Below are 16,902 nucleotides of genomic sequence, written 5' to 3'. Positions count from 1 at the left end.
AGATAATAATATGAAAGAGAGAATGAAGGAGGACTGAGAGGAGCGATGAGATGAAGAGAAAGAGACAAATGCAGAAGGAGAGAAGATCCTGTCAAGCAGCATGTCTGCCAGCGCTAATCAACAGGCCCTTAATGCGTTTTAATCAAACACCAGTCAATAGTAGTAATCAGTGCTGCTCATTTAGCTACTGATGTTAACACTGCATTCAATAAAGAAGACGCCATATTTACTCCAGAGATATAAACACTAATGTTACCGCATTATGAACACCATAGTAAGGCAATAATTGATAGAATTTAACATTTAATTCATTCAATATAAGTGAATGACAAACAAATGGCTCGTGAGGATTCAGTTATAATGAGATTTCTGCTGTTAGCGTTGCTGCCAGATACTGAGACAACTTATTACCAGACATGCACACTTAAAAAATTAAAGACAACACAAACACACTAACAAATAGATGCACAAAAACACACACACACATATACAAAAAGACAGACAAATGGAGTCCGTGAGAGTCATGAGTCAGGTTCCTATCAGTTGCCTGCAGGGCCCATGTTGGCTGTCAGGAACACCAGCTGTAATATTAATAATTAAATATTGATGAAGGCTCCACATGTTAAACACTGTAATCACATTATAGTGAGTAGCAGTGGCACATAATATTGATCTGCGTGTGTTCCTGCACAGCTCAGCGGCTGCAGGACGAAGTGGGTGAGGCCTTTTATTCCTACTGGAGGACACCCACGCTGTAAATGTAGGGTGCTGTGAAGATCGACCTCCAAATGGTAAAAAAAAATCTCTTCTGTCAAATGATATGAAACATAATTTAGATCTGTGCTGCCTCTGTTCACTTAAATACTACATAAAGCAGAGTCGGAGGTTTGATTCATGATAAAAGGTTACAAAAAAGCGGTAGGGTGAAAAACAGGATTTGTTGTTGTCCCATGCTACAAAATAGCAAGAATGACTTCAATACGCAGTAACAGCGTAAATATCAGCTCTCATCCACGTCATAAAGGATTCTGAATTAGAAAGCAGTTGAGAAATTGTCAATATGATGTAAGATCTGTGAGTTTTCTGCATGAAAACTCAGTGAAACATACCTTCTTAGCCCAGAAGTTGAGCTCTTTGCTGACCAGCTGTAGCAGCTCTGAGTGACAGAACGGCAGGAAGTATACGATTTCATTGATCCGACCAAGAAACTCGTCCCTCCGGAAATGCGCCTACGCAGGAACCAAAGAATTAACAAACGGCAACTGAAGCTGGAAGCCTCTCAGGTCAACCACAGTGAAGTGCTAAACAAATAACTAGCAACATATGTTTGTAATTACACTAACACTAGTTGTGTTTTTATCTGCGGTTATGAAAGTCTGTTACCTTCAGGATCGGTCGAATCACTGATTCCTTAAACTGTCGGGAGATTTGGATCTCATCACCTTTCTGTACATCCTCTGGAGAAAAACACATTAACATTAATTTCACTTCTGATTTTATTCACTTGATGACTCTTTGTGTTTGTGGCTCCAACGGCTTTAATGGTGACCCTGATTATTTTGATACTGTGATAAGTCACATATCATGATCTGATAAATGATATCATTTGACCATACTTCACATCATATGATCATCTCACCCATTTTAAACAACAAAAACTGATTTAAACAACATGTAATATGCCAGAATAGCTATAATACCTGTGTGGGAACTAATAAAATCATAATGTACAATTATTATTGCATAAATAGAGTCTGATAATTCAAAAATTCAAGTTGGTTTACTGTCTGCAGCAACCGAGGACATAAGGTTGTGTATTATTGTGTTTATGTGTGTATACAGTGTACGTTAGTGTGTCTCTCTCACCGAGTTTGTCGGCCAGCTTCCTGCGGCTGACCACCTCAGCTTCCTGGCGGAGCTGAAGTGCATGCTGGGCGATTTCATCACTTGCAACATTAGACGTCATGATGAATATGGCATCTTTACATTCAATGGTCTTTCCCTTACCGTCTGTGAGGCGACCCTGAGAGAGGAGAAGCACAAATGACAGAGATCAGTCCACTGAAATCACATTTGTGTTTATCAAACAGAAACACAGCATGAATATCTGCCTCTCTGTGTTTGTACGCACCTCATCAAAGAGCTGCAGCATGATAGTGAGGACATCGGGGTGAGCTTTATCCACTTCATCAAACAGGACGACAGCGTTGGGACACGCCCTCAACAACTTTGTCAGCTGACCTCCTTCCTCGTGTCCTACGTATCCCGGCGGAGAGCCAATGAACTTCGCCACCTGTGAGGAGAGATGGGACAAAAAAAAAAAAGTTTAACAATGCAAGACAAAGAGCAGAGGTGTTTTTATTATGATCACACTTCACCTTTAATGCTTTCTGCTGCTACAAACTAAAAGTTGCCACTGAATAAAGATGATGTTCTTCTTCACATCATAACATAATACAAAACTGATTCACTGATTAAATGTATTCATCACCAAAGCTTCACAAAGATGTAAAATAAGGCAAAGACAACATTAATTTCAGTTTATGCATCCATTATCAGTACATGAACAGAATTAATCCAATGTGTCACTGTCATGCATCTGCAGCAGAGTGATGCCACTGAAACAGATCTGCTCATCTGAAATGAATAAATTCCTGTTATGAAGTAAAATATTCAATGCAGTAAGTATGACTGAGGCATAAGAAACAAACATGTTGGCTACTGACTACTTCCTGGATCCACATTATATGTAATGAGAGCAGGTAAAAAGCATCTTACCTCGTGTTTTTCCTGAAACTCAGACATGTCCATACGGATGAAACCCTGCAATCACATGACAGGTTAAAACATACTACTCCGTGTACTTTATGAGTGTGCAGTTTTGTTTTATTCTTGGCTGGGTGAAACCTGCTAACCTGTGCTGCTAATAGTTACCATGGAAACAGGCACAAATCAAATTCTCTGTCATATCTTTGAGGCGGGAAGACCCACTAAATTAAATGTGTTTTCTATCTATGGGAAGACCCGTTTACCACCTATTGACTGAGCGGTATAACATCTGTGTGTGTATGTGTGTGTGTGTGTGTGTGTATGTGTGTGAGAGAGATGCAACATCACGCACCTTTTTGATGTCCTTGTGCATGTAGCGAGCCACCTGTTTGGCCAACTCTGTCTTTCCTGTGACAGTCAGACAAAACAGAGACCTCATTTAGTTATTCACTATCTCCCTGCCCCCATTTAATTACTTTATTTTTTATTTATTACAAAAAACCCCAATCTCTGCTTTTTGGATTACAGTATGCAGAGATTTCAGGAACTCAGGAAAACAAGCTTACTCATTTCAGACAGAAAGACGATCTCTCTCTTGCTCTAAGTGCTGGCCTAAATCCCAGTGCCTCCCTTCTACAAAGCTTTCAATCATCTCCTGCTCTCCAGAAGCTCACATTATGTCTGTCTGTAAAATATTCTGCATATAAATACTCATATATGATATTGATGTCTTGTGTTTGGTATGCATATGGGTATGATGATGGCGTGTGTGTGTGTGTGTGTGTGTGTGTGTGTGTGTGTCTTGTTGCTGTGTTTAATATTGATGTCTCTTGGCCACTGTTTGTCGCTGAAGGCAACAGAGAATATGAACACCGTCTCTCCTTCATCTATCTCTCTGGCCTGTCATTTCACCATCTCCCTCTTTTTTAGCCATTTATCTGGCCCATAATGTCCTTCTCTCTCTCCTTCTTCTTCTTCTCTTCTCTCTAACCCACACACACACTTTCATCTTGCAGCCGTTTAAGAAGATTTGATATATATATATTTTTTTTACATAATACAGCTGCATTACAATTACTAAAACCAATTCATTTTACTGCTTTCAATGTTATTTTAATGATTCCTGCATCACATCTTTCCTTTACTGGTTTCCTTTACTATTTTGTTGGATCAGTGTGGATTTGTTGAGGCAAGAAGGTCCAGACAGGATTTAGACAGTGTCAATTCATCCCCAGCATCCCCAGTGGATACCATTAATTGAAACTGCTGGCTGTTGTTCTGTTAGTGTTGTTCTGAGGTTTGTTTGCTCACACTGCTGAAAGAGGTTCCAGTGTTTTAAAGTGCAATCGGCTGTTTTTTGACAGCTGTTGTATCCGGAACTCAATGAGCTGCTGTAAATAAAGAAGTGGAAACGAATGGAGCTTTATAAAGCCAATACTAATTTAAAAAAAAATACTTTGATTGGCCCTGATATCAATCTTGCAGATTATACACACACGTTCAAATACTAACCTTAATCCATAAAATGTGTTAGAAATGTGTTTGTGCTTTTTTAAATTTGTACTGACTAAGTACTCATTATGTGAAATGGCTTCATTTAGGTTAGGTTATTATTTATCACATATTGATAATAATATTAATTCATATTGATTCACTGATGTATACATGCAAGTAGAATTTTAATGTTGTCAAGGTAAAGATCATTTTAACATGTTTATACTTACCGGTAGTCTAATGTATAAAAATGCATATTTGTAAAATGTAGTGGCATAAAATGTACAAAGCAGCACTAAAAGGAAATACTCAAGTACAGTATAAGTATCTCAAATTGCCCTGAAGCACAGTACTTAAGTAAATGTACTTACTGTGGTTACACTGAACCACTGAACACTATTAGCTTTGTTCAAAACATCTGAATCACCACCCACATCTCAAATGTTGTCAGTGATTCAAAAAGGTCTGGAGTTGCTCTGGTGAATCTGTTTCCCCGGCTGGAGATGGATTGATTGATTACCTATACACTGTATATTATTGTACTTAAAGACAAACTGACTGACAAACAACCGAGCCAATCAGAGCCTTTATGGGCGGGATTAAACTTGGTGACACTGCCAGGCTGTGCTGTCTAAAATGTTTGCACTGTTTACTGTTCATTACTGCTCTTGATATGTGAAATTGCATATAACCATATTAATGTCCTCAATCCTGTCACAACTCTTTGCCTCTTGTTATGAAGACTTTTAGTTAAATGTCAATTTGTAAAAACACTAGAAACAAAGGAAATAGCTGATTCAGGCGGACAACAGGACTAACATTAGCTAACAAGTTAACTAACTTAGCCAATTAGCTTGTCCGAGCAGGCACAGTCTTGACTGCTTTAAATTTTTGTCTCATGTAAATTAAACACAGGCTTCCCGTTGTTTCTTTAAATTAAAATCTTTATAAAACCAAGATTCTTGCAAGAAAGTGCTCCTTAAAAACAAATAGACTCAGTATAATGTAGTGTTTCTCCTATTTGTGTTTATATTTTACAACAGCATGCGTGATCTTTTGAAGCCTTTTGTATTCTGTTTCTTTGTCACTGAAGTCATTTGTTTGGTAGGAAGAAAATAGACTCCAAATGCATTCAAAATACTTAACCTAATCAAGTGTTGTGTTTATTTTGGCAGCTACTTTAAGGAAGCTGAAGAGGGTTTTTTTTGGCAATCATTTCATGAGATCAAACCAGAGAGGAAGAGCTGGGTGTAAAGGATGAGAGAGGCTGAGCGATTTACCGATTCCTGATGAGCCGAGGAAGAGGAATACGAGAGGGTGCTCTTCATCGTACCAACCATTCTCCTTCCTTCTGATGGCTGCAGAGAGCAGAGACGGGGAGGAAAAGAGACAGAAAAGGAGGCTATTATCTCAATCATTTGCATTTGTTGACTTTGCTTTTGCACCAAATGTTCCAAGTTTCACCCAACTGAATCGTGTTGAGCTGAGGGCAGCGGATATCCCAGAAACTATGATAAAAAAGAGCAGGGATGAGAAAAGGGTCAGAGACATTTGGTGGAGAGAAAAAAAAAAAAAAGGAGAAAGAAAAGAGAAAGAGCGAGAGAGCGAGATGAGAGACCTCCAGAAAGCTACCCACGATGCCTCTCCTCCCCCCTCAGTCAGTGGGGCCATTAGCCAGCGGTAATTGTGTTAGCCTCCCTGGCGCGGCCATGGCGAAATCAGTTTAGCATGGATCGCAGCCTCACACACACACACACACACACACACACACACGCTCGCTTAAAGAGGAGTGCCTACCCAACCCTGCCATCACCCCAGCAACCACACTCACACACATACACAAAGACAAGATGATGAGGTGGATCGGAGGGAAGTAAAGAGTGTATTTGGCCGTGGTTTCAGCCACTCGACGAAGAAGCAGACACTAGCACAAACTCATCCAAATCTGAACCTGTTGAGAGGAGAGGATGCGCTGTTGACTTGAGCTAAGAAATCCTGCTAGGAGTTTTGGTCTGCTTGTGTCTGAAGAGGACATGATGACCGGATACCTCTCTAGTATCATGGTGGTAAACCGTGACAGTCCTTACATCATATGAGAAAAACATCATAAACTTGCTGCCGAATCGCTACAACAGAGTGTATGTTAAGTGATAAGTTACTTTGATGAATATTTGAAAAATAGTGATGTTAGATATTACATACAAAGATATAAAGCATGTGAAAGTCTCCACACACCCACAGTCCACCCACACAAGTCTGATTGGACCTCTCCTGAAGACTGTGTTTGATTGACAGCTCCTTCACGCTCCCGTTAGCTTTGCTGCACCTGTCAGGGTGGGGCAAGTTACGCTGTTATCAATGGCCGTGCTGCTTGTTATGTAATGGTGAGGGGATGACAGCAGCAGGTAGTGGAGATGCTGTGGTGAACTTTCATTGAATCATTTTCACAGGTTTTAAAGTGTTGGCAAAGACTGTTCGGTATGTTTTTCATTTGGAATCAACAAGCCTCGTCGTATATCTGTTTATTAGTCTGTATTGTTTACGATGCTGTTGGCACACATGGTATTTTGTTAACTTGCCACACAATGTAGTCCATTCAAAGCAGAATGTGCTGTTTGGTGTGCTGAGTTGAAACCAATGGACTGCACTGTTCGGGTCTTGGAGCATGTAATTCTCAGCATAGCTCCAACTTAACTTCAACCTGACTAAGAGGTCTAATTAAGCAGAGTGATTGAAAACACCTGTGTGGCTGCATGGAGGCCCTTAAGCTCACTGTAAAACCACAAAACCAATAAACAGATCCTTTTCACTTGTCAGAGCAGGAAAAAAAGTGCAGCAGGTGGAATTAATAACATCAATGATGGCTGCATTCCATTTAGGTGAGCCAGTTTCAGCGTACTGGTATTGTGCCTGCTAAATCACTGGCATGGCTTAACTGAATGGAGCCATCGTTAATATTATTATTTACACCTGTGCATTTCCTGCTTTGAAAGGTCAAAATGTCTGCCGTGAAAATGATCTATTAGTGCTCAGTTGTTGTTGTTTTTATCTTTCTGTACTTTTTGACACTTTCTTTTTTTTTGCAACCATGCAATTCTGCAGACTAACATGACACATCTGCTGTTGCTTTAATGAATTATACTAGGCATAATCAATAACAAACTTCATGTTGCGGCTTGTTATTTTTATGCACACAGAACTGAAATAAATTAGCCACTTAATGAAATGAAGGTATTTCTTCTATTTTCTGTTTGTCTGGAGGCTCAGTGGTGAACTGCAACTTTACAGATCAAGTTTTATCAAAGTGTGATTATAATATCATGCAGGGACAACTGACATAGCTCATTATTTCTACTTAGCCTTTAGGAAGGAATATGACAGACTGGTAACTAAAAAATGTTAATGAGGTGACAGCTGCAGTCTGCACAAGATAAGTGTGACGTGAACTCTACAGCCAAGTTACTAAAGAGAACTCGGAGCAACCAAAACTTCAGTTTCTCTTTACGCTACAGACAAATTGAGCCCTGATGAGTCTCTTCCTGCTCGTCCTTTGTAAGCTGAAGTAGCTAGGAAGCTCTTTGTGTGATACAGTGGAGCTCAAATACTGCACGACAGACATGAGATCCGAGTGTTAAACTAGCTACTAATAGCTGATAATCTTAAAGAACTGATGCTTGGCAGGAGGAGAGGTGGAGAGAGAGAGAGAGAGAGAGAGAGAGAGAGACTGAGGGAGGTAGAGAGATGGAGATGGCAGGCAGGGATGCAGAGGGAGGAACACAGATAAGGGGAGGAAAGAGCAGCGAGGATGTAGAGAGAGATAAAGAGGGGAAGGAGAGAGGAGTGATGGAGATAAGGAGACAGAGAACGAGGTAGAGAAACAAACGAGTGTGTCAGAGATGGCCGCTGAGATGAATAGTGACAAGAGGGGCTCCAAAGCTCTGTCTGCTTTATCAATGGCTGTGTGAATGACAGCGTAACCTTCTGTGTGTTTGTGTGTGTGTGTGTGTTTTAGCTGATTGAGAGCGACTTTGACAGAAGGGCACATTGACATTTCTCAGAGGACCCTGACAACAACAAGGAAAGGAAGGAGACACAAAACAAATGAAAGCTCTCTCTCTCTCTCTCACATGCATACACACACACACACACACACTGAACAGTGTGTATTGGGCAGGTCTGGTTGGCTCTAACATGATTACAGAGGGATGATTCTCTTCAATAACTCTTAGCCCTGAGAGCTAAACCTGGATCAATCTAACCTCTTTCCTGTGCGTGTGGATTTGTACTTCGGTGTGTGTGTGTGTGTGTGTGTGTGTGTGTGTGTGTGTGTGTGTGTGTGTGTCTGTATCTTGCTGCAGGCCAGCTGATTGTCATGAGGAGTTCAGGCATCATGAGGACAAACCAAATGTAAAATATAAAAACCAACAACAAACTTTTTAAATGTTCTTTTCCATTATTTCTTCTCACATTCTGCTCTGCAATTTTTTTTTGCATAACTCAAATCGGTCGTCCTTTTTGCGGCAACATATAGCAGAACACATTGCAAAAAGTGTAGAAATGATTAGTTGATGAATCAACAACTTGATCGACAGACTATGAAATGTCTACTATTTTGATGAATTAATCAGTCATTTATCAAAAAGCTTTTCAAATGTGAGTATTTGCTGCTTCTCTGTTTTATATTATTGTAAAATGATTATGTTTTGCACTTTTGGTTGAACAAAACAAGCAACATAAAGAAGTCACATTGGCCTCTGACATGTGACAGGTATTTGTCAATATTTTCTCAAATTTTAAATACTTAAGGATTAAGAAATTAGTAATAAAAATAATCAACAGCTCAGTCTTAACATCCCTGTCTCGTTTGTTGTCTCTTAGTGTACAGTCTATGTCTCCCTCTCTTTCCAGCCCTAAATGTCTGCTTCTCCTCTCTGACGCTGGGCTCACGTTTGAAAAAAATGGAGAAAATAGCAAACTATATAAGTATAAATGTACAGCAGATCTGCAGATGGTGGTTCATTCTTTGCCTCTTTAACTTTTATACCACTTTGTCTGTGTGTGTGTGTGTGTGTGTGTGTGTGTGTGTGTGTGTGTGTGTTATATTCACTGTAATACTTCTCTAGGATCAATAAGCTGCTCCTTTATCACTGTGGTGACATCTTCTATAGTTTTCAGGACAATTTGCCATGATAACAGCAATCATTTATCACCTTGCCAAAGACTTCGACTCCTGTGATTTTGTTGTCCTGCCCAGACACTTGTAACTACATCTCAAAAAGCTTCATTTGTCTATAGTTTGTATTTATACATCTGTGGTCGTGTGTAGTTTTTTTTGCAGGCATTACACTTACAGAGGCCTCAAGATTGATATCCAAGTGGCTCTCCTGTTGATTATAAACACAAAGCAGTATTTGCTCCCACAAAGACATTACAGATTATAATATCTGTTTTTATACCTTGGGACTGACTTGATTATTTTCACAAATCTAAACAGAAACTGTCCAAGATCATAAAAATAACACACAGCCTCTCTCTGAGCTGCAGAATCCTTCCTGAACACATCATCTGCGGATCAATACATGGCCTCCATGGATGCCTGGTGTAATATCAGCTCTTTACTGTCTGTTGTGTTATTGTGCTCTAACTCATCCTCCCTCCTCTTCTCCATGCATTACACTCGCTCTCTTTGTCTTTCTGTCAATGCTCCGAGCTTTCTGGTTTTCAGCTTCTTCTCTGCTATCTTCTCCCATCAGCGTTCCCCATCTCTTTTTCATCTCCTGTTGCCTCCATTTGTTTGTCTGTCTCATCTGTTTTTCTCCCTTCCTGTCTCCGTCACTTTGACTTTCTCCTGTCCATCCCTGACTCTGCTCAGGTGGAAAAGATGCAGGAGGTGCATGGAGGCCCCAAACTGAAAGTAGGAAAGGACAGACGGATGAAGGAGAAAGAGTGGGTGTGATGGAAATTGAGGGGGTAAAAGAGGGAGAGAAAAGGAGGAGGATGATGGAAGGGGGGGAGGAAGAGGGGTGGGTCTGTAGTATGTCTCCTCTCTGTAATCGTGTTAACTGGCGGCTCCAAGCCTGGCCTCTTCAGCTGTCACACACAAACACACACACAGCACCTGTGTATGCCTGACAGACAGCTCATTCATCACAATTAACCAATTACAGTCTCCGCCGGTCTGTCTGAACCCGCCTACTGCTGGAGGGAAGGGAGGAGAGCCGGAGAGAGTGGAAAAGGAGGAAGGAGGGGAGTACAAAACAGAAACGTACTGAAAAGAAAGAGAGAAACAAATGGTACACAGTGCACATGGTAACTTGTAATGTCTACCTGTTTACCTGTGTGTGTGTGTGTGTGTGTGTGTGTGTACCTGAAGCCACGGTATTGATGGCCCCCTCCTGTCCGATGATGTGCTCCTTCAGCCTCCTCTCCAGGGGGAACCTCCTTCTCTCCTCCGCCTCCCGCCGAGCCTGCGCCTCCTGGAACTAGATGGAGGTAAAGGAGACGGAGGTACAGAGAACAGACTAGACAGTCAATGAATCAGGGAGAGTAAAAAGAATGAGAGACAGAGAAAGAGTAGAACAATGTATGAAATTAACTCTCGAGGAAAAACTAACTACTCCACTATTTCTTTTTTGTCAACTTCCCAACTCACACCCCCCCCCATTAGGCACTGAAACAGGGAGTGGACAAACATGCACTTAACCAATGAGAAACTGGTTTGTTTTACCATACAGATGTGTTGTTGCAGTAGTAGTCCTCCTTAAGACATTTGATGTATGTACTTGGCTGAGGAGCCAATGGTGTGAAACTACCATCTATGGGATTATGACTGAAGTCAGAATCTGGCCTAGATGCACCATTAGCATGTTTTCCAGTTGTTTTTGTTCCTTTTAAAGTGTTTTTTGTTATCTCCCAAGACACCTGGATACCATTCACCTCTTTATTTATCCCTATAAGAGATGCTATTGTTGCTAAATAATCTCTACCTACAGTATATTCAGACAGGTGCGTAGGAGAATTAGCTAACAAAACTTAGCTCCTGCACTCTGTCAACACTTATGGTAAATTTACTGTAAAGCTACGTTTCAGTCACCCTACATTCATCAGGCATTTTGCTTGAAAAGTAGCTGTTTTAATAAATAAAATTACAAGTGACCTTCGTCAATCTTTAAAGGTTGCTTGAAACGCAGCTATTTAATAATGTTTACAGTGTGCGGGAGCTGAATTTTGTTACTTGGACTCATTGCTAAGTAATGAACATCCAATTATTTTACAATCATTTTATTTTTAAAACAAAGCTTAGCGATAAATACTTTTTTTATCAATCATTTTCTTAGATAATGTATCACGTTTTTAAAACTGGAATAAAATTTTTAAAATGCCAAACTCGACTCCTCCCTTCATATCCTACACTTCAACTTCATAGAGATTTCCTCCCCATTTGCCAGCAGCTATCAGCTTCCTGTCCTCCTCCTCTGTTACACACTCCTCTACCTCTCCATCTTCCTTTGCCTCCATTTCGCCGACACACATCCCTACCTCTCTGCTGATTTAATCTCTTTCCACCTCTCTTCTATTTCTCCCTTTCTTTGCCCATGTCTTTACTCTCCCCTTCCTCCTCTTTCCCTCATTTACTGATCTCTTTCTCACACCTCCTTTCCCCCTCATCCTCAGCTTCTCTCCCTCTTTCCTTCTTGCAGCTACACCATGACTCATTCATCCTCTCCTCTTTGTCTCCAAGACTCCAGCTTTTCTCCCTGCAGTGGAGGCAGGCTGTTTATTCTCTCTCTCCATCTTGCTTAGCTCTGGCCTGCTGTCAAGCCGGCGGATAACTACGGGTAACTCAAGTTTTATTTAAGAAAACCGCAGACCCCGCTCCTCCTACTATACTGTACGCTGTGAGTCACTGTGAGTCTCTTGGGTCAGCTGGTTTGAGAGCTTTGTTCAGTCAAAACTAACAAAGCTTCCAAATTACCTTCAATTTAAATCACATTTTAACAATATGAAAATATGTATATGTGTTTGTGATGCTGTTAATGCTCTTGTTTGTGCAAAAAGTGCTGAATCAAATCTCCTTGCCTGTTCAAACAAGAATTTGTGGAGGATTTTAGTACATGCAACTGAAACCAAATGGTAAAATACAGTATTTTATTCATATGTTTTATATCAAATACCTGAATATCAATAATGTGACACAATTTTGATTCTTTCAGAAGATATTTACACACAAGTTTTGAGAAAAACATTGGAAATGTGAAAAGCGACTGCTGCAACTTTGCATGTTGAGAAAGAGCATTCATGTATATTTTTACTTTACATATATTTTTGTAAGGATTCAAGCAACCAGCTGTACATAGCAGAAATGAGTGCTTAGATTTGTTAACCTTCACACTGAAAGAACCTTCAGGAAAAGGGAAAAAACAACATTTATGGTAAATCACAATATCATAACTAAAATTCCAGATTGAATCTAGTTTCCTATCATGATTTGCATTAAATATTATATTGATGTATCCCAGCTTTACTCTTCAGCACATGTTTTTAACCCCAGTTAACCTCTACCAGCTTTCACATCTCCAACACTCAAAAGCCCCTGTCACTCATTCACCAGACTGACACAGACCTCCTGAAGAGAGCGTGTCTGTGTGCGTGACGGCAAGTAAATGACACAGATGTCTGCTGAGTGCTGAGTCACACAGACCAGGCCACAGGAAACGACTATCAAAACATTTGTACGCATGGAAACCAGTGTCGTTTTAATTGCTTCCACATTCTGCACAGCCTGTATGGAAGCAAAACAAAATGATCGTTTGCGTCTGTATGAATGCGACAAGTATGTCATACCTTGCCCTCCCACTCCTGCAGTAGTGTGCTCACTTCTCCCTCTTTAGCATAGGCCCGTGCTGTGTGTCCCAAACCGTTGCTCTGCATGGGGTTGGCACCTGTATGCAAACGTGAAAACACAAACATACAGTTAATAAATTACAAGATATTCCAAATAATTTGAAAAAAAGGTTCACAAAATGGTTGAAACAAACAGAACATCTCCTTTTTTTATAAAATATTTTTAAATCTTGTTGTAAGAATATTCACACCCCACCTCAGCAGGAGGGTCAAAATGTCGATCGAGAGAGCGAGGTTAGGGGTGAGAGGGCACATGGGTTCAGGGGTCACTGAGGCTAACTGCAGTGAAGCAGGAGGACCGTGCAATGACCCAGCAGGGGGTTTCATATCTGCAACGCGTGCCAATAACACACACTTTGACCCCTACACCCGCACACCAATGCCCTGGACTATTAAACAATCTATACACACTGCAGGTTGTTGCAGGTTGAGGGCCACTGATGCTGAAAAGCATGCACACTTCCACACAACAGGAGGGGTCAAACAGAGGAAAAATTGTGTTAAATTATCTTTTGACTATTCTTAAGGGGGGTCAGAGTATAAATGAGGAAGAAAAATAATGACACAGCGTGTGTGGAGTGTGCTGGGACTGGACAGTGGAGGGCTTGTCAGTGAGGATGGTTAGCAGTGCCTTCTGCCCTGACCTGTGCAACCACTCTCAACCCAGAGTCACCGACACACACGTACCTCCACATGAACAAGTTGTGAGTGAATGTTCATCACCCTAGACAGAATGAAAACCCATTAAATAATGAATAAAAAGAACCAGCAACACATTTTGAAAGCTATCGCTTAGTTTCTTTTTTGTTTCTTTCCATCACAGCACAAACACACACAAATGTGTAGCTTAGGTCTAGATTCTTGACATCCATCGCTTGCACACCTCCTATCTACGGCTGGGTATCGAACCTTAATACTCTTCTGGTAGCGACCAAATGAGTCCATATACAGTAGCACCAAGTAATAAAAACTACTAAAAGCTTTTGTTGAATGCTTAGTCAGCAGTGTTTCCCCTGTATTCAGTCCCGAAGTTAGCAACAACGCGTTAGCTTAACTTGACCAGGCTCATTTAAGGTGGACTGATTTTTAAGGTGGACCAGCAATTCTCATTTTAGTGTCGATCTCTAACAGATTTAACAGGGAACGGAGAAACATCTGGCTGATGAGGTATTGTATTGATACTAGTGTAGAGAAATGTCAAACTATACCCAACCCTTCTCCTGTCTTTACCAATGTATGAAACAAACACTTAATGCTCTAACTTCATAAAAGCTGGTTACTGTGAACACAATTTGACTGTCATACAGATATTTCTCCGGATTTGTTTACACTTTTGTGGTTATTGGTGGTTGGACTGGATTTTGTCCAGTCAGTCAGACTGAACAACAGGTTTTGACAACCTGGTGTGAAGCCTTTTGGGACACTATTGAAGCTTAAAGGGAGGAACTGCAGGAAGAGATCAGACTGCAGGAAAAGAGTGATCAGAGTGACATTAAATGTCCCATCTTTAAGATGAATGTGCAGGAAATATATTGTAATCTTGATGTTACAAGAACAGCAGTGAGTCAAAATATCACTGACAAACTGTAAGTTACAATACTCATTGAGGATGTATTGACACCGGTGCATATAAAGTATATATAGATTTTCACTATGCCTTTTCAGCTGAAGAGAGTATAAATGTATTTGTACCAAATCTGAAAATGTTAAAAAAAAAAAACTGTATCATAGTATGTAATCAATACAGGTGCTGGCTCTTCCTATTGTTCTGAGCACCAACCGCAGAGACTAATAATCACTGTGATGAATATCGATAAACCCTTAAATTTTGTGACCTGTTCATGCAGCTATTGATCCCAACAACAATACACCAACACACACCCCCACTTGCCAAAAACATGAGAGAGGAAAGCAATAAAGTACCCACAGACTCAAATATACACACACACATGCACGCACACACAGACACACACACAGAGGACATAATAAATAGCATCATTTAGGGCTTTAATATCAGGCCAACCCTCTGGGCCATAGCACTTTATAACAGGATCAACACTAACACTCACACACACACACACATCCCAGCTGAACATTCACACACACACACACACACATACACACACGCATACACAGGATCCCTTCATTAGGAGTGCTTTAGTTATGCCTATTAGGAGTACCCTCCCCTTTCCTATTTCCTCCTCCCTCTCTTTCACTGCAGCTGGTGGGAGAGAGCCCCTGCTGGTCTTTGTGCGTGCATGTGTATATGCGTGTGTGTGTCATTGTATCTGTATTGTGTGTCTGTGAGCATGTGTGTCTCTTCTGGCCTCCTACCACCTACGGAGCCGTCCATTACTGAGTGGCCCCTGGCCTCGGGCCTGATGTGGAGCCTTGGGGAGAAGCTAGGGAGCCTCTGCAGGTAGGGTGAGGGACCGTGAGACGAGGAGGGGCCCGAGGGTGGGCCTGGAGACTGTGATGGATGGAGATGCGAGTCGAGGGCCGGCTAAGGCCAAGAGAGCAAACCCACGGCTACTAAGGTAACATGGATGGACACAAACACAGGGGAAATAACAAGGCATGGGATACACACAACTTCATTCAGATACACACACACACACACATACATGAACACCCAAATCCACACAGACGTCCTGCAGCTGTGGCAGTTTATAAGATTTTTTTGAGATGATGTGTACGAAAAATGGATACAAAGAAAGTAAAGAAGGCAACAACACACACAAGCTTTGCCAAGAATAACGAAATGCATATGAAAACCATCTTTAATTATGCGTCCTTTCACACACACACGCACGCACATGGACACTGTTGTGTTTGTGACTCCGTAAGTGTGATGTCATGATTGTTATTGGCCATGATAGTGGCGCCAACCACACAACGGCCCAGTCGGGCCAGCAACAACCAAGCCCCGTCTTTAATCAGATTGCCTTAAAACAAATGTCTCTGCTTTGTGAAATTTCTTACCTTCTTAATTCAAAAATGCGTCTGCAGAACATTTGATCGAGTTACACGAGGTGATTTGTTTAAGCGTACAGAGTGCTTACAGAGGCAGGGGTGAGATGGGAGAGACAGGCAGACAGAGCTTTGGATGCACCATCCATCATAAACATAAACAAGACATTAATACTAGCGTGTGTGTGTGTGTGTGTGAGTGTGTGTGTGTGTGTGTGTAGTGATGGTGTATCGTTTAAAAAATGTGAAATGTTTTAGATGAAAAAAAAAAACAAAAAACTACAAATGTCCCCAAAGTTAGGAGTCAAAAAGGCATGTACAGGCTGATTCATGTCAAAAAGATGAAAACGTGCATGAATATATGAATATTTTAACTAGTGCAATGGAGGCTTGAGTGCACATGTACGCTTACACACACAGACACAAAGACACACACTTCCTGTGATTGTGGAGTTACCCCAAGGGCATGTTCTATGCGGAGGTCACAGTTCAACTAGGCCTCGCTTGTTTAAGAGCAGCTCGCCTGGAAACTGAGGAGGAGATTCAGCCCCTAGGGTCTGTGACAGTGTGTGTGTGCGTGTGTGTGTGGAGCTGAGTCAACGACAGGTGCGAGCGTTGTGGGGGTGAATGGGAGGAGGGAGGGGAGGGGGGGGGTATGAACAAGTGATCAATTTCAAATGAGCTTTGTAATACTGTTTATATTACTCGGGGGTAGAAGCATTAAGGTGGTGATACATGGAAAGCTTTTTAAAGCTGATGGAGATA

General features: G+C 41.1%; 1 protein-coding gene across 1 annotated transcript in view; it reads right to left on the bottom strand.

Moving 5' to 3' along the window:
* Nucleotides 1-16,902, bottom strand: part of clpb (caseinolytic mitochondrial matrix peptidase chaperone subunit B) — a 34,942-nt gene that overhangs the window by 1,620 nt on the left and 16,420 nt on the right. The window contains exons 6-14 of the mRNA XM_042414267.1: nt 13,108-13,205; nt 10,631-10,745; nt 5,544-5,621; nt 3,122-3,177; nt 2,779-2,823; nt 2,132-2,293; nt 1,867-2,023; nt 1,384-1,457; nt 1,110-1,229 (exon numbers count right to left, since the gene is read on the bottom strand). Coding sequence (XP_042270201.1) covers nt 1,110-1,229; nt 1,384-1,457; nt 1,867-2,023; nt 2,132-2,293; nt 2,779-2,823; nt 3,122-3,177; nt 5,544-5,621; nt 10,631-10,745; nt 13,108-13,205 — 905 coding nt within the window. The remainder of the gene's footprint in view (nt 1-1,109; nt 1,230-1,383; nt 1,458-1,866; nt 2,024-2,131; nt 2,294-2,778; nt 2,824-3,121; nt 3,178-5,543; nt 5,622-10,630; nt 10,746-13,107; nt 13,206-16,902) is intronic.

This window comes from Thunnus maccoyii, chromosome 6, assembly GCF_910596095.1.
Source record: "Thunnus maccoyii chromosome 6, fThuMac1.1, whole genome shotgun sequence".
NCBI lineage: Eukaryota > Metazoa > Chordata > Actinopteri > Scombriformes > Scombridae > Thunnus > Thunnus maccoyii.
Note: the sequence above shows the minus strand (reverse complement) of the source record. Positions and strands in the feature narration are given on the sequence as shown.